This window comes from Lipophrys pholis (genome assembly GCF_963383615.2).
Source record: "Lipophrys pholis genome assembly, chromosome: 2".
NCBI classification, from domain to species: Eukaryota; Metazoa; Chordata; class Actinopteri; order Blenniiformes; family Blenniidae; genus Lipophrys; species Lipophrys pholis.
Genome location: NC_137636.1, coordinates 29,708,142 through 29,734,347, shown reverse-complemented (window position 1 = coordinate 29,734,347; position 26,206 = coordinate 29,708,142). Strand labels below are relative to the sequence as shown.

The window sequence follows — 26,206 nt, the reverse complement described above, 5'->3', positions numbered from 1 at the left end:
AGCCATTGCTGATGTTGGCTTCAGAACTACGAGGAGGGTTTGTTTTTTTCCTGAATAGAAGGAAGGGTAACAGGTCAATGGGCTGCTCTATTTTGAATGAGAACTTCACATTCCAGTGGAAACCGAACAGTAGAGATAGTCCCAAATTTTCAGTACAAAAGTCAGGGAAAGTCACTTTTTATTGCTTAATGTGAATGCTGATCCAGCTTTTCAGCAGCTGAATTGATGGCGGTTTAGGACTTTGAACCTCATCTACACCCATTGAATAATAAGAGGTGAACCTCATAATAATATAATAGTCAAAAACGAGAAGATTTTAACAAAGAGGCTACTTCAACTGGAAGGTGTAATAAAAAATGTTTTTGTTTTACCTTGTATATGCCCTGCTGTTGGCTGTTTCAGTTTATCACAGTGTTCACGAACCGTTTCTACAACCTGACAAGTAACTCTTTGTCTTCAGGCGTGGGATACACTGTGATAATTATAGCCCTGTATGTTGGCTTCTACTACAATGTCATCATCGCCTGGTCCCTCCACTACCTGTTCTCCTCCATGACGAGAGAGCTGCCATGGCTCAAATGTGGGAACAGCTGGAACAGTCCCAACTGCACTGATCCCATAGCCATCAATGGATCTGTTCTTGGAAATGGCACGTCTTACGCCAAGTACAAGATCACCCCAGCGGCGGAGTACTATGAGTAAGTGATTTAACAAAAAACCCAAAAACATTCATCAGATTGTAACTTATACAAACAATACTACAAAGCCTGATGCCAACATGCTTTATGTGAATATACGGAAGTATGTGTTTATAGTTTTGATTGATGCTCCCCAATATGGCAAAAGAAATTCCTCTTATGCTGCACATACCTGGCAAGAAAGATATTTCTGATTCTGACAATATGATAAGAATTTACATTTAAGCTATCAGATACATCACATAAAACACATTATTTAACCTGCCTGTACTCTCAGTTGCTTTTTACACAAGATGTATTTGCTGTTATGAAACCATGACCGCTGACATCACATAACACGGCAAAATAAATCACTTTGATGCCCAATGAATGACACGATGTAGGGTCCCAATCATTCCGTCATAAATACATGATACAGCTTAGAGAACAAAATCTACACAAACACACGCAGTGTGCCAGTTTTAAATTTTGATGCCAGGATCTGTGATAGTGTGGAAATGCATCAATACATATAATATTTGATGCCAGCCAGGCATTTTCGTGTTTCAGGAAACTTTATTTTATTTTATTTTTTAAAACAAAGTGATATCAAGCCATGTTCGTAACACAACAGCATCGCTTCATAGTGAAAGAGTGTGGGTGGTAAGTTTGCGTGTTTAAAGGAGAGACATGTGGCCTAACCCAGCGACTACAGACAAAAACATCCATCTTCAAAGTGGCTGAAGTCTAAATGTTTCCCTCAGATTTGTTTTAAAAGCTCATGCAGCGCTGGCTTCAATTACAAAATAAAGATATACAAATAGATGTCATCTGTACAGAAATAGATTGTATTTTTTCAAATAATATCAAATTATTTTTCTTACTTTACAACAGAGACGTTTGAATTATTAGTAATTGAGTGACGATGTATTGCCACAGCTACAAAGGCTTAGTTCTAATATGTTTGTTCCTGTTTTTTAGATCGAGTTTAGATGTTTGTCTTTGTGTCAGTTTTTATCATACGAACACAAACTTACAGATGAGTTAGGACAGTTACTAATCCCCCTGATGGTTGTTTGTAGGGAAATGCAGCCCGGTCAATGACTAAACCACCACGTGACGTCAGCAGAGTTGCTCCAAAATTATCCAGTTATTAATGTTTGCACTATAAAAGGTGTATACGGAAAATGTTCAAATGCACTCTTTGAAGTGCTTGGAAAAAAAGCTCTGTCTGCTTATAACTTCAAAGGCGGCCAGTTCTGTGCTGCCCAGAGGAAGTTCCGTGAAACGACTTGGACAATACAGAGGACACATGTGAAGTGTGACGCACGGAATACATTGAGAGTGCATCACAGCCAATAGAGGCTTGTTGAAGTTTCACCCCCGTTCTGCAGCGCGCTGCCGTCTTCTGCCATATGCTTATTTAATCTGTGTCTCTTGTAAATCACAGGGTTTGAGATTTCTTAGAAGTTGAAGGATAACAAGAGACCCTCAAACAGAAAGTGATGCAATTCCATGCAAGGGGTAGACACTGTGTTTAAACTTGTGGGTCGGAATATTTCGACCAGGTGGACGATTACATTTCGAACGCAGGGGAAAAATAGTGTCGGATTTGCAGACAATGACACAAAGAGTGTACTTTAGCATGGATCTCGCATGGTTAGACACGGTGGGGGATAATAAATCCTCCTGCTTACAGCTAGCTTTGAGCACACGAGCAATGCCAAGGCACAGCGTGACGCAGGCCAACTGAGTCAACAGTTCTCTTGCTTCACCTCTTACACTCCACTACACCCACAAACCCTTTGGAGCTTGGATTCTAGCTTGAGCGTACAGAGGAAGATTATGAGACAAAGAGCTCCAGGGAGCAGCTGGATAAAATCCCTCTCACCACCCTGCTCCGCACTGGACCGCAGTTAACAGCAAAATAAACTACCTGTGTTTCAGCTGGATTCCCAGTGTGAATACACTAAAGTGACGCCGGCAGTACTGTGAGGTGCTCTATTGGCACTGATGTTTAAACGCTTTGTTTATGTTACACAAGATGCAAAGTTAATAACAGCAACTTTATGTGAAGGCCCTGGTTTAGGTGTCTCCCTCGTCTGGGTCCAGTATCCCTGTTCAGTAATCCAACAACATTCCTTCTGACTTTACACCTGTAATTGGCTTTTTGTTACGCCAACCACCGTGGAGGAGAATACAGCATTGCTATGTTTAGTACAATGAGATACCACCTCAGCTTTGATTTCTCTTTCACTTATTTTTCGAGCGTTTCTTTGGTTCCGAGAGGTGGCATAGCAGTGACTATAGACTGATCTAGTATGTGGTTAATGGGTGATCAACCATTTCCTTATTTACTCATGAAACTGACAACATAATGCTATCATATTTGCCTGGGCCTTAAAATTATACTCGTAGATCAGTCAACTGATGTCAAACACAACAAAGTAGTGTGGTGTTCTGTGTAAAGCCCCAGTCAAAATTGATTAAGGCTCCACAAAGCATTGCACTTCTTCTTCCATTCTTGTGATATCAATGTGCATTTTCACAACCTGTACATTCATGCTCTTCATGTCAACTTATTTGGCCACTCAGATGGAGTCTCACTGGCCTGATGGCCACCCAGTAGAGAGATGTGATTGGCTGAAAGCCACAAAGTGTGTGGAGAGAGCGAACTGAGCATCGGGATGGAAGAAGAGATGAGCAAGGCTTAAATTAGGTGTAAAGACAAGGAGCACTGCTATTTTGGGAGAAAAAAGAAATCACAAACATCATCTGAGTTTTTTAATACAAATCACATCAATATCACACTTGTCAACCAGAATGCATGAGCCCATGATGCGCATGAACTATAGTAAGTTATTGGTTCTTGGAGGGAGTCTATTTCTTAACTTTAATTAAAAACGATGTTGATGAATGTCAGACTCCCACTATTTGTTGAGCTTTCAAAAACCTCCCACTTTTTCAGTGAGAAGCTCCCGCTGCATTTTCTTCCTACTGGGAAGTGGGACCTTTCCCATTTTCCGGGTTTGGCCTCGCTGCATCGAGGAGAATAATTTACTGCTTGTTTCTTGTAAAAAAAAAAAAAGTACTGAAAATCACCGTACATTTTGATGTAAAACACTGAGGGCTTGATCTACTAGAGGTTTCAGAATAGAATAATAACGAATGGAAATGTGATGTTTTCCGCACATGGAAGCTGATAAATTGAGGTGAAAAAAGAAAAATAACAAAATACTGTGAGGAGAATGCACTAATTGGTTGATGTGCAATGTTATTAACCATATCTGAACACGTGGCATTATCTAGCAGAGATGTTACTGTTATTGAGGTTAGAGGCATTTCCCTAGTTGGCTTGCCATGACATTTCTTCACAGACTTCATTTTACTATATTTTCTTTGTTGCACCTCGAACTTTGACTTTGTGATCGATTACGACACGTCCAATTCCATCCAATCTCTCCAGGGTGCTAGAGGTTTGCCCGCAAGCAAACACGAGAACAAATTCAATTTCTAGCAGGCTGTTCTCATGCAAACAGAGTAAAACATGCAAAGCCCTCATCTGAAGACTAACCCTGCAATTAATTTACAAAAGTGTGCAGTTTAGCATGTTTGATGCAGGATGTCAATAAATCAGGCTCAGCGTGCATGTGGAAATTTCCGAGAAGTATAAACTCACATCGACTGGAACATTCATTAAGGGAAACATAATAATAGAAAAAGATCCTCCAAATCTATATGAAGTTATAGTAACAAAAAAATATTAAGGCTCATTCATTGTGAGTAACTAATAGGCAAACAATTTTCAACGATTTGTGTAATATAAATATTGTATTTAATTGATCTAGAAAGTTATTAAAAAACCCGGTCAGGTTTACGTCACACACTCGGTTAAACATTGCTTGTTTATATGGCAACAGTAGATTGTAAAACCCAACCGGACCAGACTCAACGTAAATAATACCAAAGTGAAGATCAACAGAGAGCACTTAGGTGGAATATCTCTACTTGAAGGAACCATGTGAGGACAGCCAGAAAGAAAACCTCTGACAAAGACAAATTGGCCGGGACACAGGAGCTTCGAAGGGATTTTCCATGATTAATTTGATATCGTGCAAAGATCAAACCAATGCTCCAGATGGTAAAACTTCAGAAATAAGGTATATTAAAGTTACTTAATAAAACTACCTAATTGATTGAAAAACAAGCGGATCATTAAGCTCCCTGCAAGCTGTGAAAGAATCACTTGTTCAACAGAAAGTCCCCACAGGTTCTTTGACGTTTGAGCTTTTCAGATTGTCGTGCTTCCTTTGTCTAACTTGGCTTGTGAACTCTGCATATGCTGTAAAGTTAATGGAAATATCTGTTGGCCAGTTTTTCATCTTCTAGTCTTCATTGGTCAACTTTAATCGCAAAAACATACACGGATGTGCTGCTTAGAAAAATAAACCCGCCTACCCACCGAGTAATTTAATGTAATTTAATTTTGAGTACTTTTCTTTTAATTCAGCCGGATGAGCTTCCACACTGTCACAGTTTGGTAGAAAGCAGCCGTCCTCAGGTCTGAACTCCACTCCAGCTTTTTTAACTATTTTGGCCAGCTTGCCCAATCCGTCAAAGCCAATGCATGACGATGTAAGCACACCAGTTTGCTTGGTCGGAATACATTGATGATCTCATCGAAAATTGGTTGATGTGCTATTGAAATAACAACAAAAATGAATCACATAACAAAATGCACTCTGCATGCAGAGTAGTTGTGCCCCTTATTTTTCGATTCGGAGTGGAAGTTTTCTTTTCAAAATGACAGTGATGGCAACACAGACTCATTTCATCAGCACGCTCACAACACCAAATCCATTCACTTTAGATCCAGCCATGAGTAACCACCATCTGATTTCATGTCAGGGAGAATGAGACTTGATGAATTGCTTTCATTTAAGGAGAGGAGATCTAATTACCAAGACAGTAGACAAGGTCGCTCCCATTTCAGTCGCTCATACAGTTTAACACTTGTTCAAAAAGTTACTATTGAAAAGCTATGGATGACTAATGATGTATGAATTGGCTTGAAATGATGCTGTATCCCTGAGCTGTGTTTTTTTCATTCATTTTGTTTATTTGTTTATTTTGCATTCTCCCCCTCCAAATTTCTGACAGCAGCAGTGTTGAGATAACAGCATTAATGTGTTTATAATAATCTGAAGGGATCGGGATTGACGTTTTGCCGAGTGTTTACTTGCAGAGCATTATGAATGCTGAGCAAGGGGGCCATAACACCAAACTAAACATTTACACAGAATTTAAATGTACCACCACCACCCCCTCCCCCACCCCCCAATAGAAATCTTCACACCGCTATTCGTTTCCCCAAAGATCGTACAGCTTTGAATTTATCAGCAGCAGATAAGTAAACACTGGAGAAGAACAGTGTGATAGAGCTTTCAGTCCCTTCTGAATCCGCGTGTGAACATACTTGAGTGTGCGTTTTCCGGCCTTTTTCTTTTCTGTGTGTGTGTGTGTGTGTGTGTGTGTGTGTGTGTGTTTTGTTGTGTAAGCAACTCGAGTATCAGATCCGCATCCAGTTCCCCTGGTTTTCAGCTCTTAGCATCACATGCCGACCTAATTTAATCTTGGTAGAGGAAAGTCCATGAGCAAATGTGAAAAGGAACAAAAGTGCTTCTAAATGTTTTACTGTGCGATATTGATAGCCAAATAAAATCGAGTGTGCTCCCGCCACATCCCAGACCTGGAGCGACATCTAACGGATTTAAGACATTCTTCAGTTTGTTGTTGGATTCATGTTTGTCCAACATGAGTCCTCGCTGGGCAAGACAGCTCTAGGGAGGTTTTACAACTAGAGTTATTGTATGTCTTTGCAGAGACTTATAAACTGTTTTAACTTTCAATATATCTGTGGACTACAGAAGATAGTAAAATAACACTCGGAAATCCAAACTGGAGCAGCAGGTGTTGATCCAACTTTCAAGCAACAATGTGTAACGGTTATTACTGTTGCCTTAGAGTGAGAGAATCGAAAGGTTTGACCTTTCTGTGTGGAGTTCTGTGTTGTTCCTTTGGGTGGCTTATGTCCAAGTACTCTGGCTTCCTCCCACAGTTCAAAAACATGTGTTTGAGGTTAATGTTTATTTGGTTTGTTTAAAGATTTCAGTCTCGTACGGGGCTGATGACGTCCATCATTTTGAAATACCGTAATTTCCAGACTATAAGCCGCTACTGTTTTCACACGCTTTGAACTGCTTAGACAATGAAGCCGCTAATTTATAGATTTTCACGAGTTAATGAGCTTCATGCTACCAATACATGGGTGATGCATTCAGGTGCATCATGTAAATCCAATCTTTCTTTTTTTTTCTTTTTAAATTTGGTGGCTTATATTCAACTGTGCTCAAAAGACGGGAAATTACAGCAAACATAGATCGCCAAGAATTGTATTATTATTATTGTTTTATTTATTTCATGTTTTGAAAGCAACTATGTGCTTTGCATGCATATTTGTATCTAATATTAACAGCTTCCATTATTTCTGAGAAACTTTATGTTTGTACTTAAATACACCAAGCTGTTGTCATCTCCTTAAAGGTCATTCAGGAGATGCTTCTATGCGAAGCAGCAACAGTTTATTCATTGATTCTCCTCTGAAGGAGCATTCTTACTCGTTGGCGTTTGTCTGGTTAAGATAAAGTTGTAATGTGCAATAATTTTGTGGAAACATGAATGATGGCATATAAACTCTGCTTCGCACCAGTAAACCAAAACTACTGGGAGCGTCAACATGGTCCCAACACCTGACATGACAAACCATAAGCGCCAACACTTTAAAGCAGATGTTCATCATTGGCATTGCTGTGTAACTAACAAATTCCTGTTGGTGTTTTGACTTGTGCGTATACGTGTAGATGTTTATGGTGATTCCTCAGCTGGTAAAAATACCACCTCAGTGACCACCCAGAATGCATTCAACCCAGCAGACAGCATAGCGGGGTAACTGATGTTCATTTTGTTTCATTAAGTACAACACAACAGCTGTCCTGCACTATGTTTTTGTTTACTTTTGTCTGAATCAGAGAACAGCACAACCGGTACAAGTACAGCTTCAGTCTCTGTACAGTCATGATAGTCATTATATATATATACGTATATATATATATAGAGAGAGAGAGAGAGAGAGAGAGAGAGAGAGAGAGAGAGAGAGAGAGAGAGAGAGAGAGAGAGAGAGAGAGAGAGAGAGACACGATGTTACTCAGTCAGTGTGCCTGGATGTAGAGAAAGGAAGTTTAAATAAGAATCATTAAAGCTTTAAAAGTGTTAAGCACTGGGCTTTTTTTTTTTTTTTTTTTAATTCCACCTGACAAAATATCCCCTAATTTAGTGAAGAACAGCTGCAGAGGAGTGAGGCCAAAATGAACAGCCTCTGGCTTTTTGAGTGGTAGACTCTGAAATCTCCTGATGACCAGGCCATAATGAAGATGTGAAGAAATGGAGGGCAATTTAGGAATTTTTGTTCCACCTCATCAAAACTCAAAATGTCAGAGTGAAAATCAATAACCTTGTTTCAAGAAAAGAGACCCATCAGTTTAATAACTCCCCTCATAACCGACGGTGGGGAGGATTCAGCCTGTTACTGCAGCTGCAGCAGAAATGAAGCGCAGCAAATACAATCGCAGCGTCTATTTTAGTCCTTGTAGTTTTCGCCGGCGACCAAATTGGCCAAAGTGATCATGTGTACTGTACCACATGAACTCTGCCCTCGTCTCCACTATTGTAAACGTGAATTGTGCACTTCCTCCGCACTCCCCTAAAGCAGACGCTCAAAGAATGAGCTCACAGCTGGAAAGAATGTTTAGACAGGGAAGGAAGAGACACTATTTGTCTTCCCTTGTTTCACTTTGTTGAAATACAACACTTAAATCTTTTGATACTCGTCTTTGGCTCGAGGACATGGCCTGATAATAGCAACACAATAAGAGGTTATTATTGACACTTTCAAAGCATTTCATACATTCTTTAGGCGAGAGGGGAAAATCATTTATTCACTTCTGAAACAAAGCAGGAGATGGCTGGAAAGAAAACCTCAGAACCCACAATCTTCACAGATTTGTTTCCGTGCTTGAATAATATATAAATATGAGTTCACCAACATTTTTTTAAAGAGACACTTATTCAAGAATGCTGAAAAATACAAAGTGCTATATGTTCTAAACAGGTGCACAGTTCACTGCTAATGACAATGAATCTTCATATATTTAAGGAGGAAGAGACAGTTACGAGCACTGAATGGAAAAACAATATATTCAAACATAATTTATATACGAAATATCACACGGTGCAATGTGATCTGGGTGACAGTGCTCAGACTGCCACCCCTGCGACCCGGAAATGGATAAGCGGGAGAAAATGGATGTATGTATGTATGGATGGATGTATGTATGGATGGATGTATGTATGGATGGATGGATGGATGGATGGATGGATGGATGGATGGATGGATGGATGGATGGATGGATGGATGGATGGATGGATGGATGGATATCACACTTTTGGTGACTTTATCTATGAAGTCAACAACTTGCATTTTCTAATCATGCTATTTGCACTGAACAGTATTTTTAAACACATCCCGTGAGATAGTACTATGTTGGTTGCTACTAATCTAACTATTTTCACTCAAACACTCAAAAGGTGAAGTTCTGTCACACCGCTGCTTAGAGACTCTGACTCTGCACCGTCTCATATGAAAACAATAAATAGGGTGCACTTCCCACTGGTTTTTATAATGGCATCTGATAGGCAGGTGGTAAGGATACAGCTAAAACCCGCCGGGCAGTGCTACCTTCAGTCCATCAGAAAGATGGATCTTACTTATTATTTCACTCTGCCTCAAAGTGCAATAAGGCATCATACAGTCATATTTACCCTAATCCCACAATGACATTATATATCAGTTTTTTAATTAGTATTGATGATTATTATTATGATATGATATATTATGATTGTTATGATTGTACGTTTGCTTATGCTTATTATTATTATTATTATTATTATTATTATTATTATTATTATTATTATTATTATTATTATTATTATTATTATTGATGTTTTATGTCTCAATTCACATTCTGTAACCCTGTAATTTTCATTGAATAACATACAACAACATCAAAGATTTCTGTGTTTTAGTTCTACAGTACACTATCTGATCGGATGAGTATCAAGACTGTAACAGTGACGAGCACTTTTTTAATGACGATAACAGACAGTTTAGTTGAATTTGTGCTCCTAAAATACTTGGCTAGACTCAGTTATATAGGATGCTGCAGCAGTAACTTAATTTCTATGCATTAACTACATTACATACATGTGAGTTGGAAAATGTCAACCTGAATTGACAAAGTGAGCCTGAGCCAACACTCAGAGCCACCGGCAGGGTTTCTCTGTGAGAGATTAAGTAAATATTACAATATGTGATAACTGATAATAATAAAATACTGTTCTTGGTTTACACCACTCAAACTGCCCAGATTCAGGTGAATATCTTCTGACTACAGTGAAAAGATATGTTGACATGTGGACGTGCCCAATTTCATATTAATGTTGACAGTTTAAAAAAAAAAAAAATCAATATTCTTTGCAAACAAGAAGTAGGATCTTTACCAACTAAAGCAGGATGAACAAACACACTAACTAAACAATAAAAAAGTTTGTTTCAAATTATGAATGTAAATATCCGGGAGTATCGCATTGGCAACTATCATTTGTCTCTGTTTTGTTGTTTGGTTTTTTTTTTTTAATCCAGTTTCCGAGATCCAACTCTCCACACTCTCAACATACTGTTTACATTGTTCCCATCATAATTGATAAGGCCACTAGAGGAGAAACATTTAGATTAAAGTTGTATTCGGCAGTTATTTTTTCCAGTATGAAAATTGGACAATAGGAATATATTAGCTTTTTTGACCACCATAGCTGTTTTAGAAAAAAACAGGAGAAAAAAGTGCCAAACTGTGGTTCTGACAAGAATAAAAAACCCTACATGTGTAGCTGCACTTCTTATCTTGATTTTCCGCCATCGCTGTTTTGAAAAGTGCTACAAATTCCAAATGCATGGTTTTCTTATCCACAAATAAGACGTTATTCAGCTTTCTCTCTAAAACGATTGTGAAACACCTCAAGAGTTCACCTTAATTACAGAATGCCTGATATCAAAACACAGTGGGCGCATTCTGTCGTTGCAGACGAGGTGTGCTGCATCTCCATGAAAGTCGGGGCATCCAGGACCTGGGCATGCCTCGCTGGGAGTTGTCTTTATGCCTGGTTGTGGTGGTCTTTATCCTCTACTTCAGCCTGTGGAAAGGTGTCAAGTCTTCAGGGAAGGTACGTGCCTCCACCAACACCTAAACATCAGCCTCCTTAAACCTGTTATAAATGTTTTGCTGCAGCACCAGTTTAGCCTGAACTGTCCAGAGGGAGTGATAAACAGTGTGAGGACCAGAGCCTCCTCTCAATTATTCACAGCCCGACTGTTGCAAGCACAACAATTTGTGTTTAGAATATCTCTAAGTCGCTACATATTGCTCTGCATTTATGTTATGTTGGTGTAGCATATGACTATACAACTTTTAAAGTCACAATGAGACAAGCAAACGTTTTCTTTTTCAATTATTATAATCAACTGTTGTCACGTTGATGTCTCTTTCCATTTCCCCCATGCCTTGTTCGATTCAGGTGGTGTACATCACTGCCACCATGCCCTACGTAGTCCTGTTTGTGTTGCTCATAAGAGGAATAACTCTACCCGGGTCTATGGATGGGATCAGAGCCTACCTCCACATCGACTTCAACAGACTCAACAATCTGGAGGTCAGAAATGTCACTTGTGATCCGCAGCCTTTGTATTTAAAATGTAGTAAATGAGCTCTTGTTACACTCAGGGAGCAGCTTTTAGCGGAAGCGAAAAAAAAGAAACTATTTTTGTTGAAATACGCTTTAGAAATTTAAGTTTCACAAGAAATTAATAAATGTTGTGATGCAGACAAAATGGAATGAGAAGCTACGATCAATGTTACAGGGTCATCGGTAGTTTCACTCTTAATTTGAACAAGGAGAAAAATCTGCTTTGCTTAGATATTAAGTACCTTTATTTGATGCCCTTTGTTCAGGCTTCTGGGAAGCTTTAACAACTATGAAGGGAGGAGAAATTTAATTTGCTCTGAAAATAATAGGATGCATAGACCAGATATCCTCCCATCTTTCCCGACAAGTCACCGTGGCCAGAAAAAACACGAGCTCAAAGTACTTAAAAAAAATTGGTTCCTGTAACACGGAGAAGATATTAATTATGTTGAGCACTTTAATGTAGCAGTAACTGGAGTGTGTATGTTTAATATGTCATCTTAACATCCAAAATCTGAAAAAAAGAATTGCTTGGATTGATTGTAAGTTTGGTGCTGAAAGGGTGTTAAAGCCAGAGTTTGGTGAGTTAGACCTCCAGGTTTTCGTGATGAACCATTTGTTCATTTTACAAGCTACGAGTAACATTAAGATCAGAGCCTGTGCAGGTTAACAGAGCCTCGGTTCTGTGTTGCTGTAATTTATGGGGTGTAGCGCTTTACGCTCTATGGGTGAAAGGCCAGATTCCATAGGTGCCTCCCTCTCTGAATGTATTCACAGTAAATGAGTGAATGCACGCTGTGTGCACACTTAAGATATTATCTTCCACTTTCTGAGCTAATGTATATGTGAAGGTTGAAGAAGAAAAAAAAAGTTCATGTTTTTACAAGACATTGCCGGGAGTTATATAAAAGCTTAATTGTTGTGTTTTGTGAGTCAGGTGGCCTGGGCTCATGACACATGGAAAAAAAAATATGTTTTTCTATTTAGAAAACACACGCAATGACATTTTCAAGCAGGTCGAGATGTATTTGTGTGGCATAAAATCCGTGGTTACTGAAAGTGTTTCGTGTCCTCGTTCATTTTTCCGTAGGTGTGGATCGACGCTGCCACCCAAATATTCTACTCTCTGGGTGCGGGATTTGGTGTGCTCATTGCCTTTGCCAGTTACAACAAATTCGACAACAACTGTTACAGGTTTGTAAGAGTTTGGCCTGAAACAAGCCCGCAGCGACGTGACATCTTGCTGGTTATTTAACAGTCAGCCTTTTTTTTTTTTTTTTTTTCCCCCTCCAGCTTTTAACTGGATCACAAAGCAAGGGTGATGCTAATCTTTCCAGTTGACCCCCTGTGGTCAGGTCTTATTCCGGCTGATAAAGTACAGGCTGGGAAGGGTTTTCACATTATAGCCAAAGGCAAGATGTTGACTGGTTTGTCATAGAGCTGCTCTTCCTCAGAAAAAGCAGGACAGGAGACTGTGAGCTTGGCTAATCTTTTTTTTTTTTTTTACACATTAATAGGAAGATGCTGTTGGCAAGTCAGAAAAGCAGTACGACCTTGTGAATATGTTGCCTTTGCTGGAGCTACACACAATTTCCACAGCGTTGAATGATTATGATACTGTCACAGTCTTAACCCAAAAGAAATAGTCAAACAATGTCTCACCTCAGAGGTGAATCATGATGTAAAAATCAGTGAGGCATTTAATCCAAATCAGCACACTGCTTTGCATCACAAACCCCGCCCCGCCCTTCGAGTCCCCTCTCATTTCCTCCACCTTCTTTAACCCCAAACTGGGCCTCTTTTTCTTTCCCCTTCTTGTGTCCCATTAAAAAAAAAAAAGAAGAGTGCGCCCTTGCTGAAAGGTGGGATTTGCATTAAGCCCTTTGGTGGCAAATTAACAAATTTGAAGTGGGTGAAAGGGAGCAGTTTGGAGAAGCAGGCATCAATATGAATCTGTGTTCCCTCTAAGAAAGCGCTGAAAGCAAAACTGTTAGATTGAATAATCTCTAATCTCTAAACTCACTACAAGTAACTTTATTTTTAAAATGACTATTTTTCAAAATGTTAACCGTAGGATAAGTGAACCTTTTAAATGCCAGTGATAAATGGAACTATGAAACTATTTCCGTAAAAACCTAAAGGCATCATTTCAACAAGTTCAAGAGGTTAATTTATCACATGTATGATTATACATGTACAGCAGCGCTGGAATGTGTTCGCAGCTACTCCAGAAACTGTGCAAGTCGGAGAGAAACAGTAGTTATATTCCACAAACTCTTTGATAAAGAGAAAAACTAGGACCACTCACAGAAATGTGAGCAGTCCTAGTTAAATATACTCATTGTACTGCCTGGAAATTACATTTAAAAAGTACCTAATTTATCTGGTGATATATGGCATGTCTGTTTCCACTGTGCTGGTTTGTCATGCATGATCCGAGCTGCGCTTTAATGCAGTGAAGAGTAGATATGAATAGAACTGATAAAGCATCTATTACAGCCTGCAAAACAGACATGAAGAAAAAAAAACTTCACTTGGAGGTTTCTGCTCCCTAAACCCAGCCGAGGTCAAGCTGACCTTGGCTCAGTGCGTCAGACATCAGTTTAATTCTGACAGATCAGCACTGTCATTTTTTTGTCAGCCCATTAACAAGTACAAGAGAACAGCAGCTTCTCTATAGTCGCAATATCCCTCCTAAAAACACTTTCCTTCAAGATCAGCCCATGCAACGCTGGCCTACAACCCAAAAACATCTGAAAATGAAGAAAACCTATCAAAGGGAAGCGCTGATGTTATCAGAAGCTTCCTGGTGTTTGAACAGCAGTTTTCTGATATTAGCCTTATCAGTGGAATCAACCCTGTGGAAAATAGAGAGGATCGGTCTTTGAAGGTTGAAGAGCTGAGCGCCTTGTTTTTGTTGTTGTTCACTTTCCACAGGGATGCTCTTTTGACCAGCACAGTGAACTGCGTCACCAGTTTCTTCTCAGGGTTTGCCATCTTCTCTGTGCTCGGATACATGGCGTACAAACACGGGGTGAGAATAGAGGATGTGGCCACAGAGGGTGAGTAATGATTCGCTCATAAGTGGAAGATTTCAACTTTGAGTGCGTAGTTTAATATGTAACGATATTTGTGGTACACACAGGGGCAGGTTTGGTGTTCATCATCTATCCCGAGGCCATCTCTACTCTGCCCGGCTCAACATTTTGGGCCATTGTGTTCTTCATTATGTTGCTGACCCTGGGAATTGACAGCTCAGTGAGTACCAGGCACTATTGCAGCAAGAAAAGACGCTTCAGTGAGGCTTCTCAGTGTTTAGGATTTAACATCATTTGTCAGCGTTGATGAATATACTTTTTGAAGTTTTTTAGTTCGTCCTCTAATTCTTTTAAGCTTCTGTTGTTTCATTTTCTTTTCGTTAGAGGAGATTGCTATTATTTTGCCTCTCAGCACCACCTTTAGAGCGTCTCATAGAAATGGTGGCGTCACTTCTTTATTATCGTTATATTCTAAGTATGTATGAATTTCAGTTTTCAATTTTTCTTTAATAGCTGTTTTTCTTAAATATTTGTGTTCAACCTCCAAGACGTAGATCTAATCTTATTATTAAGTTGGACTGGCATGTACACTAGGCAATCATCTGAAAGAGTGCTCAGGCCAATTTCACAATCTACTGACTTATGGATATCTTGTTTAAACATTATACACATTATGTGCTGATGGGTAATGTGTGTAGTCATGACAGGTTGGATTGGTATTCCTCCACACAGCCACAATTCCTAATTCATTCATCATAATCCCAATTCTTTTACTAATATTTTTGTAACTGATTTTCCATTTGAAGAGTCCAACTTTAGATTTCATTGAATATTAAAGTCACCACCACATATTAAGATTCCTTGGGCTTTTGTAGCTATTGGCTTCTCAGCATTTTGATGTGTGCACATGTAAAAAGACAATATTAGAAGGGCAAGTGTGAGTCAAAGAGTCCACTCTAATCAACAGTATAAGGTGTTGTAATGCAGTAAAATGTGGGGCAGGCGTCCCCTGGGGGCGTGCTGGAGAGCTTTCTAGGGTTTGCAAGGAAAGATCTGGAGATTGGAGGAAAACTTATTCTCATCATATTTTGTTTTGTAGTAGTTTGAGAAGAAATCGTGAAAAAATAAAGAAACAAATGGATGGTAAAGCTATAAATCATCTTATGAATATGTTACGACTGTAATAAGGAATTTATCGTTTAAATAAACTTTACAGTGTTACAACAGTATATGTGATAAGCATATCAGTAGCTCAATGTACAATAATAATATTAATAATAATAATGATAAAAACGTTATTGACATAGTGTCCTTCATACATTAACTGCAGCTCAAAGTGTTTCTGAAATTGGAAAGGACAGAAAAAAAACACCTAAAAATGTTAGAACATCAGTAATATCACATTAAATGAGAGGAAGCCTTAAAAGTAGACAAATACAAATGAGATCACATAGCAGACAAGAATAATGTAAAGAAAAACAATGAAAGATCACAATATAAAATCGACTTCAAATAAATTAGATAAAAACAAAAAAGACAAGAGAATAGTTTAACACAGTGTTAGGTCGATATAAAAAAGATATACTTTCTAAAAACTGGGAACAGATGATGCGGGGTGAAAATGAAGCTGTGAAGAATTCCACAGTTCTGGTCCATAAAGAAGCAGCAGCTTCAGCAGTGGCTTCACCGGTCTCTCTGTGTTTCATGATAGAAACACTTAATCAGACTGTTATAGCAGATCTCAAATGATCCCAGCAAATCTTAGGATGTGAAAACCATTAAGTGTGGCTTCCAACCACAAATCACTATTTGTATGGTGGCAATGACGGTTCAAAGGTGTAAAGTGGTTCGAGTTCTGTGAGGGGGTCTTGAATGTTTTAAACCGTGCAATCTGAAAGCCATCCTATTTGAGCCGGTTATTTTAACACGGTGAAATCATTACGAAAACAGAAAAACCTCAGTGAGGACACTTTCAAAACTTTCCATTTGTTAGCTGTCTCAACCAAACATTAAATCATACTTGAGCCCTGCGAGCAGGTTTACTTTTCTCACCCCCCTTTTTTTTTCTTTTTTTCATTTTTTCATAAAGCTGTATTTATTTATTTTTTTTGTCTTTTTTGGCAGCCTTAAATCAACTGGCTTCACAGGGAAGTTGTTACAGTGAAATCCACAGAGTATTAGACGTGTTATTGTGCACTTTCAACTTAGAGCAAATTGCTCTTGAACACATATTAAATACTTGTACAATATCCTGCAATAGTAAATCCTCAGCTATACGTCTTTTTTCTTTATCATAATTGGAATTCAGGCTTATGTACCACTATGCGAAGGAATTATCTTTTCTCTTGCAGGATGTTTTGATGTCTTGTGTAAAACTGTAAACAGATTGTTTTTGTCTGCAAAAAAACTTTCCACTTTTATTCACAAATACTTTTTTAGTCTTTATTTAGATAACACATGATTCTATATAACGACAAATTACCCAATCACTGTCACTGGCGCCTATTGCAAGTTAAAATCATTAGTGAGAAAACAAATCCTCCTCACATGATGAATAAGAGGGGGATACCTTGTATTTTTATATTTATTATAAAACTAGTGTGTATGTGTAAAATTAAGATCAAATTAATCACAGTGTTGAAGCAAAAGTGTAACAGGTGCAACAGTTTAAATCCAAATAAACAGACTCTTAGTAAAAATTCTACTGACCTGACATCAACTTATACTCTGAATTTTCAAGGAATCTATTTTTTAAATTATTTTATTTACCACTTGCAATAGAGAAAATCATGTGTGGCCGCTGGATCACATTTTTAACTACCATTATCAGTTGATGAAATTATAATCTCCCTGTCTGCACATAATGTTTTGCTCGCTTACACTACCTACCAGTAGTGTAGTAGAACTGGCTAATCTATACTAATGACACTTCAGAGTCAGGTGTGTATTTATGGATAGCTCTGTTGTTTTAAACTTAGCCTTTGTGGTATTGTAGTGGAAATGTTAACAGTTAATTAAATGAGTGTTATTCAACTAAACCTAGCCTGACTAGAATCCCCGCAAACCCTCTCTAGACCTCTTAAGTGCACACATTTGTTTTGAAGTGAAATCTGAGTATTGTGTGTTTTTTCACAGATGGGTGGGATGGAGGCTGTAATCACAGGCCTGTCCGATGACTTCAAGATCCTCAAGAGAAATAGAAAAGTCTTCACCTTCGCCACAGCTTTCGGAACCTTCTTAGTTGCCTTGTTTTGCATCACTAATGTAAGAATCAGCTCATCTGGTGCTGTTTGGTTAAGACATTTGCTCCATTGTTTACCATACATTTTATAAAAGTATCATTGTGGTAATACACTGGGGCTCTACTGTCGTAGAGGTTGATGCTCTCACCGCACAGTGCCAGGTTGGGGTCCGGTCTTTCTGTGCATGCATGTTTTCTCTGGGCAGTCTGTTTTCTGTCCACAATCCCAAAACACGCTTTTAAGATTAACATGTAACTCTAAACCCCAAAATCCTGAACTGAAATAAGCAATATAGAAGATGGATGGATGGATGGATGGATGGATGGATGGATGGATGGATGGATGGATGGATGGATGGATGGATGGATGGATGGATGGATGGATGGATGGATGGATGGATGGATGGATGGACGGATGACTTAAATACAGTGAATGCTTATTAAAACATAGGAGGTTTAAACTGCTCTTGCCTCTTCAATCCTCACTGAGAAATTACCTCAAAATGCACAGAAACGATCAAAAGAGCTCCACTCCGATAACAAATCAGAATTAAATTATGGCTGTGTCCGGGAAGCCATTGATTACTTGACTCTGTAGGCCCTATTCATTGGCATAGAGTCAGCGCCAAAGAAATGCCCTGTGATTACAGAAGTGGAGACATTGGAGACAGAAAGGTATTATGTCCGTGATTCACATGGTTTCGCCCCTTAATCCAATCAATAAATTACTGAAACGTTGCGGCATGCCTTCCGAATCCTTGACCCGTGGTGCAAGAAATGGACAATTACATATGTGGAACTTGTCTATGCTGGCAAGTGAAGTCCACAGGGTGAGCTTTAAGTCACAATCTATTAGGTTGGCTCGCCGAATGACTGCTCGCAAAGTTTTAATGGTCTCTAATTGTCTCAGTGTTATACATCACATACTCACACGTCATACTCTTACATCATTTTTCTTTTTCTTTCCACTTCTTAAGGGCGGTATCTACGTGCTGACGTTGTTGGATAAGTATGCTGCCGGGACTTCTATATTGTTTGGCGTGTTAATCGAGGCCATTGGAGTGTCATGGTTTTATGGTAAGAAACTGTTCTCTCATAGTTTTGGAATTCAAATACGGAGCTTTTGTTCCGCTAACTGCACTGGAAGAATGTGTCATCTGGTAATAATATGAATGACAATAACATTACTGAAATAAAAATGATCTATTTTCATTACTTGCTATGATTTCAAAACCTGTGATATGATCGGGGGGTAAAATTGAGTGTAGAGAAGGTCATGTTGATAGTGGACATTTGTTTTAGTTCAACAAGGCAGGAACAAGTGGCTCTAATCAGAAGATGAAGTTCAGCCAATACTAAATAAGCTCCTGTAGAGTAAACCGCAAATCGTGGTCATTATTGTGACATTTTGGCTTCTGTGATCTGATCTCTGGACTCCCCCTTGTGAAGCACAAAACTGAGCAAGTTGAACTTCATGAAAACGTTAGATAAAAAGAGGAAAGACATTCATACATTCTCCATTACTTTCCTCTGAGAATATTGAATTTAGGTCTGCTGTGTGTCCCCAGGTGTGGATCGCTTCAGTGAGGATATTGAGCGAATGATGGGCTTCAAACCAGGACTCTACTGGAGGCTCTGCTGGAAATTTGTCAGCCCGGCTTTTCTCCTGGTAAGATCAAAAAAAAAAAAAAAGTTATTGGATTAAGACTGGTATCATTGGATGGGAATGATAACCGAATCACCAAAAAAATGCTGGATAGATTTAAAGAATATTTGGACAATGAACAACAGACTGTGTTTAGAGCAAGAACACAGAGTATTCGAAGTGGGAAAACAATCAGAAACAACATACAGTAGTCAACAGAAAGGGAGAAAACCTCCATGCTACTTGCAAACGTTGCCGAGCTCACCGGCTTGCCTGCGCGGTAATGCAAACTTCCATCTCAACGCGACGTTCTGAGTCACTGTTGGATCTCAGCTGCCTTCATTTCAGAAAGAAAACAAGCTGAGTTTTTCAAGAGTTGTAGCAGAGAGAACAACTTCTTGGTTCACTGTATTTCTGCCACACAGGGCCCGTTAAAACCCGGTGCTGACAGGCGTTTTGGGTGATCCAATCACGTGTGGCGAGCCCCGCAAAGTGTTTACACCTGTCCTTATGGCACGTTTCGGGCTAACCCCTTGAGATTGGATTTTCAGATTTTGTTACGACCTCTACTTCGATTCTGCTAAATGACTGGCGTGCAGCTATGAGTCATCCAGCTTGCACTGGACAGTATCCGCTGCTATGTCACCGCGTCTCCGCAGACCCGAGGCACGGACGTTTATGTTCTTTCCAGAGTTTCTTCGGAAAGTTGGAAAGACTGTATAAGTCAGACTGCCACATTCTCTTAAACGAAAACACGGCACATGTGTAACAGATTTTGCTGTGACGCTACAAAGACTGTGTGGTCAGATGCATCCCTGACCACCTGGGGAAGTGCTTTGAGTGCCTATTCAATCTTGTCTTTAGGGCTCGCCACTTTAACGCCAGGTCTAAACAGGTTCATCGCCGGTATTTGGTGTCCCACAGCTTCACCTGTGCATTTTAAAGTGTGTAAACGGGAGTAACGTAATCTTGCAACATGTTCTACAGGCCGAGGATAACAGAAGTTCTCAAGTGGAAATAGGTTTCATTACACAAGGTCCACTCCAGAGATAATCTGTTTCTGGCTGCTTTAGAAGAAATTCTAATGAGACAGAAAATGTTTTATTGAGTTCACACATTTAATAACTGAATGTAATGGAAATCTAATAAATTGCATTGGCCAAACAAGTATTGCCATAAGTAACAGGTCCAATGGTTGTGGGGCTTAACATCGTAGTAAAATCCAATAGTGGTGATCCTACTATCTCGTTTTAATAATTCTGAATGGATCCCAACAGCTGTTAACATGTTTTATTATGAAACCACAGAAAGAGCAGCTCCCAACCAAAGATTATTACCAGACAAAAGGCAACGTTTTTGTGTCCTTAAAGTTTATCGAGGAAATTTCAATATCAATGAATGAGACCTTACAGCCATGCTTGAAAAGGCTTTGGTTTCACTTTTTTAAGATTGCCCTTGAGTGGTGAAATTTATTTAGCGGATGAGGGGATCCGCAGACCAGCAAATCACAATATTCGTATCAGTGGAGTTTACTCACCAGATACCATCAGCCTGCAGTCACGCATCAGCTTTGTACACAGAAGTGCGGCGGGCCAAGGCAGACTGGAAGTACCTCCTGCTGTGAATTTAGTTGTGTGTGTGTGTGTGTGTGTGTGTGTGTGTGTGTGTGTGTGTGTGTGTGTGTGTGTGTGTGTGTGTGTGTGTGTGTGTGTGTGTGTGTGTGTGTGTGTGTGTGTGTGTGTGTGTGTGTGTGTGTGAATTATTCCACGTGCAATAACGGAAGCACATGGCCTCTTCAATGTTTTGCAGGAGTGGGTGTTGACAGCCATGTGCTTCCTCTAATAGTAATGGCTGTCTGCACCCTCCCCTGGACAACAGTGGACTTTTGTAGGATTTAGGAGTTTTTCATTTCGAGTCAGGTGAAATTACTAAAGAAATCGTAAATGAGTTTATGTGTTTAAAACAAAATAAATTTTTCAAACGGAGACTTTAAACAAGAGCATCTATTTTGATATATGTAATTTTCATTTAAATTATATGATACACATAATATAACTCACTTCACTGTTCTTTTCTCTTGGTATTAATATCATTCTCTTTCACTGTCATTTTTTTGTATCTATTGATCCTCCCCTGTTCTCCACACAACCCCCGCCAACACAAACAGATCCAAAAGTCCTAATAACTGTTTTTTGTCCTTCCTTGTTTTTTTTTGTTTTTTTTATTGTCTCTCTCAGTTTGTGGTAGTAGCCAGTACTTTGACAGCTTCGGGCCTGAAGTATGACGAATACGTCTTCCCTTACTGGTCCAACGTCCTGGGCTGGGGTGTGGCCATGTCCTCGATGCTGTTCGTTCCCTTTTACGCTGTGTATAAATTCTTCAGCCTTCGAGGAACATTCAAGGAGGTTTGTATCAAACCATGTTTTTGTTTTTTTGATCAAAAGAGTAACTGGGCCTACTTTGCAAAACCTAACTTGCGTGATGAAATGTACATTAACGGGCATTGTTAACGGCCTGATGAGTGAGGAAGAGCGGCTACAGTCGAAAACAGCTTTGACTTGCACAAGCACATGAGAAAAATTGGGACTCACGTGCGAAGCACAACTAAACCAGGATCTCGGTGTAAATGGACATTGCATAACAGTAGCCACATGTAATCACTGGTAAATGGTATGATTGTCGCTGCAGGGCATGCAGTGTGTTATGTCTTTAGACGTAATTAAAAACAATCATCTGATTTAGGAGTGAGCTGCGCTCCTTCAACTTGATGCTGGCACTGTGAGAACACCGTCAGATGAAATGATTGCTTCAAAGCAAATTGAGAGTTCATGATCGCAATCATCAAAGCACCAGAGAGCTATTTTCATCTGTCAGCAGTCAACCGGTCGGTGTCAGCTTCGCCACACTGTAAAATTTCCCACATCTCATTGGCATTTCCCGTTGATACGCGGGACAAAGATTTTTTTTTTTTATCTCAGGTTCCCAGAACGTATGTTCTTCAAGAAAATGTTTTGACTGTTGCCGCTTCAAAATAACCAAAGTAAACAATCTTTATCTTGATTGTATTACCTTGTAAATATTCCACATTACCTGGATATTTTGATAAAAAAAAAGATATTTTATCACTTTGAAAAATTAAAAAGTCGCATATTAACGATTTGTTGGCACACCGGTTGTATGAGCAGTAATGAGTGTGTGTTGGGATCTCTTTTTTTGCAGAGAATAGCCTACTGCATCACTCCAGAACATGAACACCATTTGGTGGCTCAAGGAGACATTCGGCAGTTCCATGTAAGAGGAATTCTTTGTTATTTTCTGACATAAATAAGTAGCTAAATAGAATGAACCTTCAGTTGGCCTGTACAGGATTCTTAGGTGTTAAGCGATCGACAGATGGTGATAAGAGGGGTAAAGAGGCAATAACACTGATCTTTTTCTTTGCAGCTCAAACACTGGTTGGCCATTTGATCTTGGGTATCCGGAATACTGTCATCCAACCTCACATGTAGAGTTCCTGTGTGCCACCAGTGGTCAGACAGACCGGGAGAGCAACAGGCTTCAGCCTCCCTCAGCAGCCTCCCTCTTCTCCCTGCACATTTAACACACAAGGCCTTCGTTCACAGTGGTTTCACACGGTTTGATTTCAGAGTTATGCCTCGTAACTTTCTGAAAGCGCGATTGGAGGAGCACCACTTTTCCCTCTGGGCACAAATATGATTTTATATACTATCATAACTTTAGTTATGATTATAGTTAATATAGTTTGTGATGTTTTCGTCTCTTGTAAGGGACAGAGACTAAAATGGAACTAACTATGGTATTTCCCTGTCTGTCAGTTCACAGGTGAAGGGGCTAAAGTCAACTTTTAAACTTGTTTTTTTTACGGCCTGTGGTTATTTATTGTATTACGTTTGGAATAAAGTCTCTCTTCTTGCGATTCTTTTGGCGCAGTCGCTTATCTGTGTCAGTGCCTTATCAAGCAAGACACTTCACGTTTCACGCAGTCCCTTTAGAAAACCAAAAAACAACAACAACAAAAAAGATGTGTTGACTCAGGAACCTTAAAGAAAATCCGACCGGTTTATGGACGGTTAGTTTTAATGAAGTCCTTTCAAACTGAAAACAAAGAACTGAAGGTCAGCATAACATCAAGGTCAAACATCACAGTAATGGGAAAGTTGCACACAACTATTCAGAGCTTTATTAAAAAAAAAAGAAAAAAAAGAAAACTGCAGCAGTTTTCAATAAAATATTATGCTTTTATTAGCCGGACTCACAACCAGGCCTCAATCTGAATGACAGCTCAAGGTTGACTCTAGTTAGTGCCTGGCTACTTCACGCATGATGCAGGAGAGGAATCCATCAAACCAAACGGTGTAACTGTTACAGATTTTGTATCCTTGTTGTCTGACTTCTTTTTTTAACACGTGTGTCTTCAGTGCATCTAAGGACTATGTGGTCTTTCCTCCAAATAAATGAAGATAAGGAGAGCGGGTGTGTTGGGATGTTGTAAGTCAACCATACGGTATGCTGTAAGGATGCATGGAGGACTCACAACTGCCTCTTTTGCTGTGTTGCGTATTAGCTGTGATGTCTTCAGCAAAACTGCTTACATTTTTCTTTTCTCTACATGCCTTTTGGTGTTTCTCTATTTCATTATCATAAAAGTGCCAACATGTTCCTTTAAGAGAGATATTGTTATATTTATATTCCTCTATTTCCTTATTTATTGGAATGAAGTTGATTTTTAACCTCGAATCATTACGAAGCAGTCTCACTCAAAGGAATACAGCCACAAAGAAAAAAAGAAAATATGTGGGAATCTATAAGAAGATATTAAAGATATATATAAATATATTCTTTTGGTATAGCTAATCTTGTATTTATCAAATTGTTTATAGGAAAACGTGAATGTAAAGTATTTTAAATGTACCTGTCCATTGGCATAACCTGGTGTTTGATGTATAGCTAAGATGAACTATTAAGAAAGAAAAAAATATATCTATATTCTTCAGTGTAATTCTGAGCTACTTTGTCACATATTAAATGTGAACAAATAAACAGCCAGCTCTCCTGGACTATGTTTACAGAAATACTGTGTACAATACCAATGTCCTGTTGAACGTGAGTGACATCTATCTAAAAAGTCTGAAGTAATCACATTATGATAATAAAGACTTTCTTCTACACACACATGTTGAGACCTCGTGCCTCGCGCTCTGATTTCTTTCAGGTTTTGACCGTGTTTGACTTGAGTCAGCATCATTTTAGTGCACACTGAGGGGTTTTCAAAGCTGATTTGGCCTTTTTTGCTATTCCTTCCTGTGTAAATCATTTGTATGATCATCTGAGGTGCTGAAATACTACTTCAGCACTCTTTTCTGCTTCATTAACCTACTGCTTTCCAATGTCTTGTGTGCATACAGCAGTAAGTTACTCAAATATCATATTGACAAACTCAACAGGTTTCGACAAACTTGATAGTCTTTATTAAGCATTTTAAGCAGTTGATCTGTACTCAGAAATATTGTTTTTTTATCATGATTCATAGGTTTCAAGCCGTTTTTGGAGTTTTATTTACAAGCTGTATGCTCCATCCTATAAGAAACATATATATAATTTAAGAAAATGTGTAAAACATTGTTTCATTTTATGGATAAACAATAGAAATATCAATAGAACTGGTCAACCAGTTTATTCCTCAGTTTCAGTTTTTCTGTACTTACAAAGAGGAAGCTTACTGATGCTATAGTTCAATGTGTTGAAAATATGTTTAAGAATATGTTTTTGGACAGAGCTGGAATATATATGTGAAAACATCTGCATGTACATGGCAATACTGGTTGAATTAGGTGTTTACTTTAATTCTACTAAAAGATGGAATTATTTAAGTTAAGCACAGGAAAATAAACAAATTAGTTGCATTAATCTTCTGTTAGCACCATCCCCATTTCTACCTGCCACTTAGATTATATCGTGCGCAATGTATCCTCAACTAAAGACATGGTTTTCTGGGGGGGGATAAACAACAGATATGTTTCCTTTCAAAGGAAGTTTAACAAGTTGATTCTGTGGGGAACCTCAGTGAAGAATATAATGTATATCATCTATGAGGTTATTAAGACACCTCAACTCCAAAAACAAGAACACTGATGTTACCTTTGTTGCATTTATATAGTTTCATTTATTTTTATGTTATATGTTAAGAGAAGAAGAAAAAAAATCAACCAGAAAGTTGACTTACACCAGCCAGAGTACATGAGGGGCCCAATACGAGATTATCTGAAGTTGCAACAGTTACATGTTATCTGTATGCCTGAGACGCCTTTTGTGTAGAGTCTTTACACAAAGGAAGTTAAAACAACACTGCCTCTATCCTATCCAACAAACCAAGAGCAGAGTGGCTTCATAAATGTGACGTGCAATATTTCATCATCCAACCAAGCACAGAAACCTGTCTAAAGCTATCATGAGCCAAACGGTAGCGGGGGAGTCTGCTCCAGTGCTCCATGGGTGTCGAGTGGTGCTTATATAAAATATTAAGCTGCAGAGCACTCGCACTTCGGGAATGCTCAGAAGGGGAAAAAAAAAAAAAAAGACTAAAAACATGGTCCAAACTCATGTGAGGCCCAAACCGCAGACAGTCATGTTTAGTTCTTTTGCGTCTCCAGTTGCACAGATGGGCAAAGCG

At 39.0% G+C, this 26,206-nt stretch overlaps 1 protein-coding gene across 2 annotated transcripts in view; it reads left to right on the top strand.

The window, feature by feature from the left end:
- The window catches only part of slc6a2 (solute carrier family 6 member 2), a 28,317-nt gene extending 3,610 nt beyond the window's left edge, over positions 1-24,707 (top strand). The window contains exons 4-15 of one of the 2 annotated variants that reach the window (XM_080458586.1): positions 461-698; positions 10,934-11,072; positions 11,424-11,558; positions 12,682-12,785; positions 14,529-14,653; positions 14,737-14,849; positions 17,765-17,893; positions 18,848-18,947; positions 19,439-19,539; positions 21,753-21,920; positions 22,735-22,806; positions 22,960-24,707. In XM_080458586.1, the coding sequence (XP_080314712.1) occupies positions 461-698; positions 10,934-11,072; positions 11,424-11,558; positions 12,682-12,785; positions 14,529-14,653; positions 14,737-14,849; positions 17,765-17,893; positions 18,848-18,947; positions 19,439-19,539; positions 21,753-21,920; positions 22,735-22,806; positions 22,960-22,983 (1,448 nt within the window). In that variant the 3' untranslated portion in view covers positions 22,984-24,707. The remainder of the gene's footprint in view (positions 1-460; positions 699-10,933; positions 11,073-11,423; positions 11,559-12,681; positions 12,786-14,528; positions 14,654-14,736; positions 14,850-17,764; positions 17,894-18,847; positions 18,948-19,438; positions 19,540-21,752; positions 21,921-22,734; positions 22,807-22,959) is intronic. The other variant, XM_080458587.1, reaches the window with a different exon arrangement.
- Positions 24,708-26,206: the final 1,499 nt, after the last annotated feature.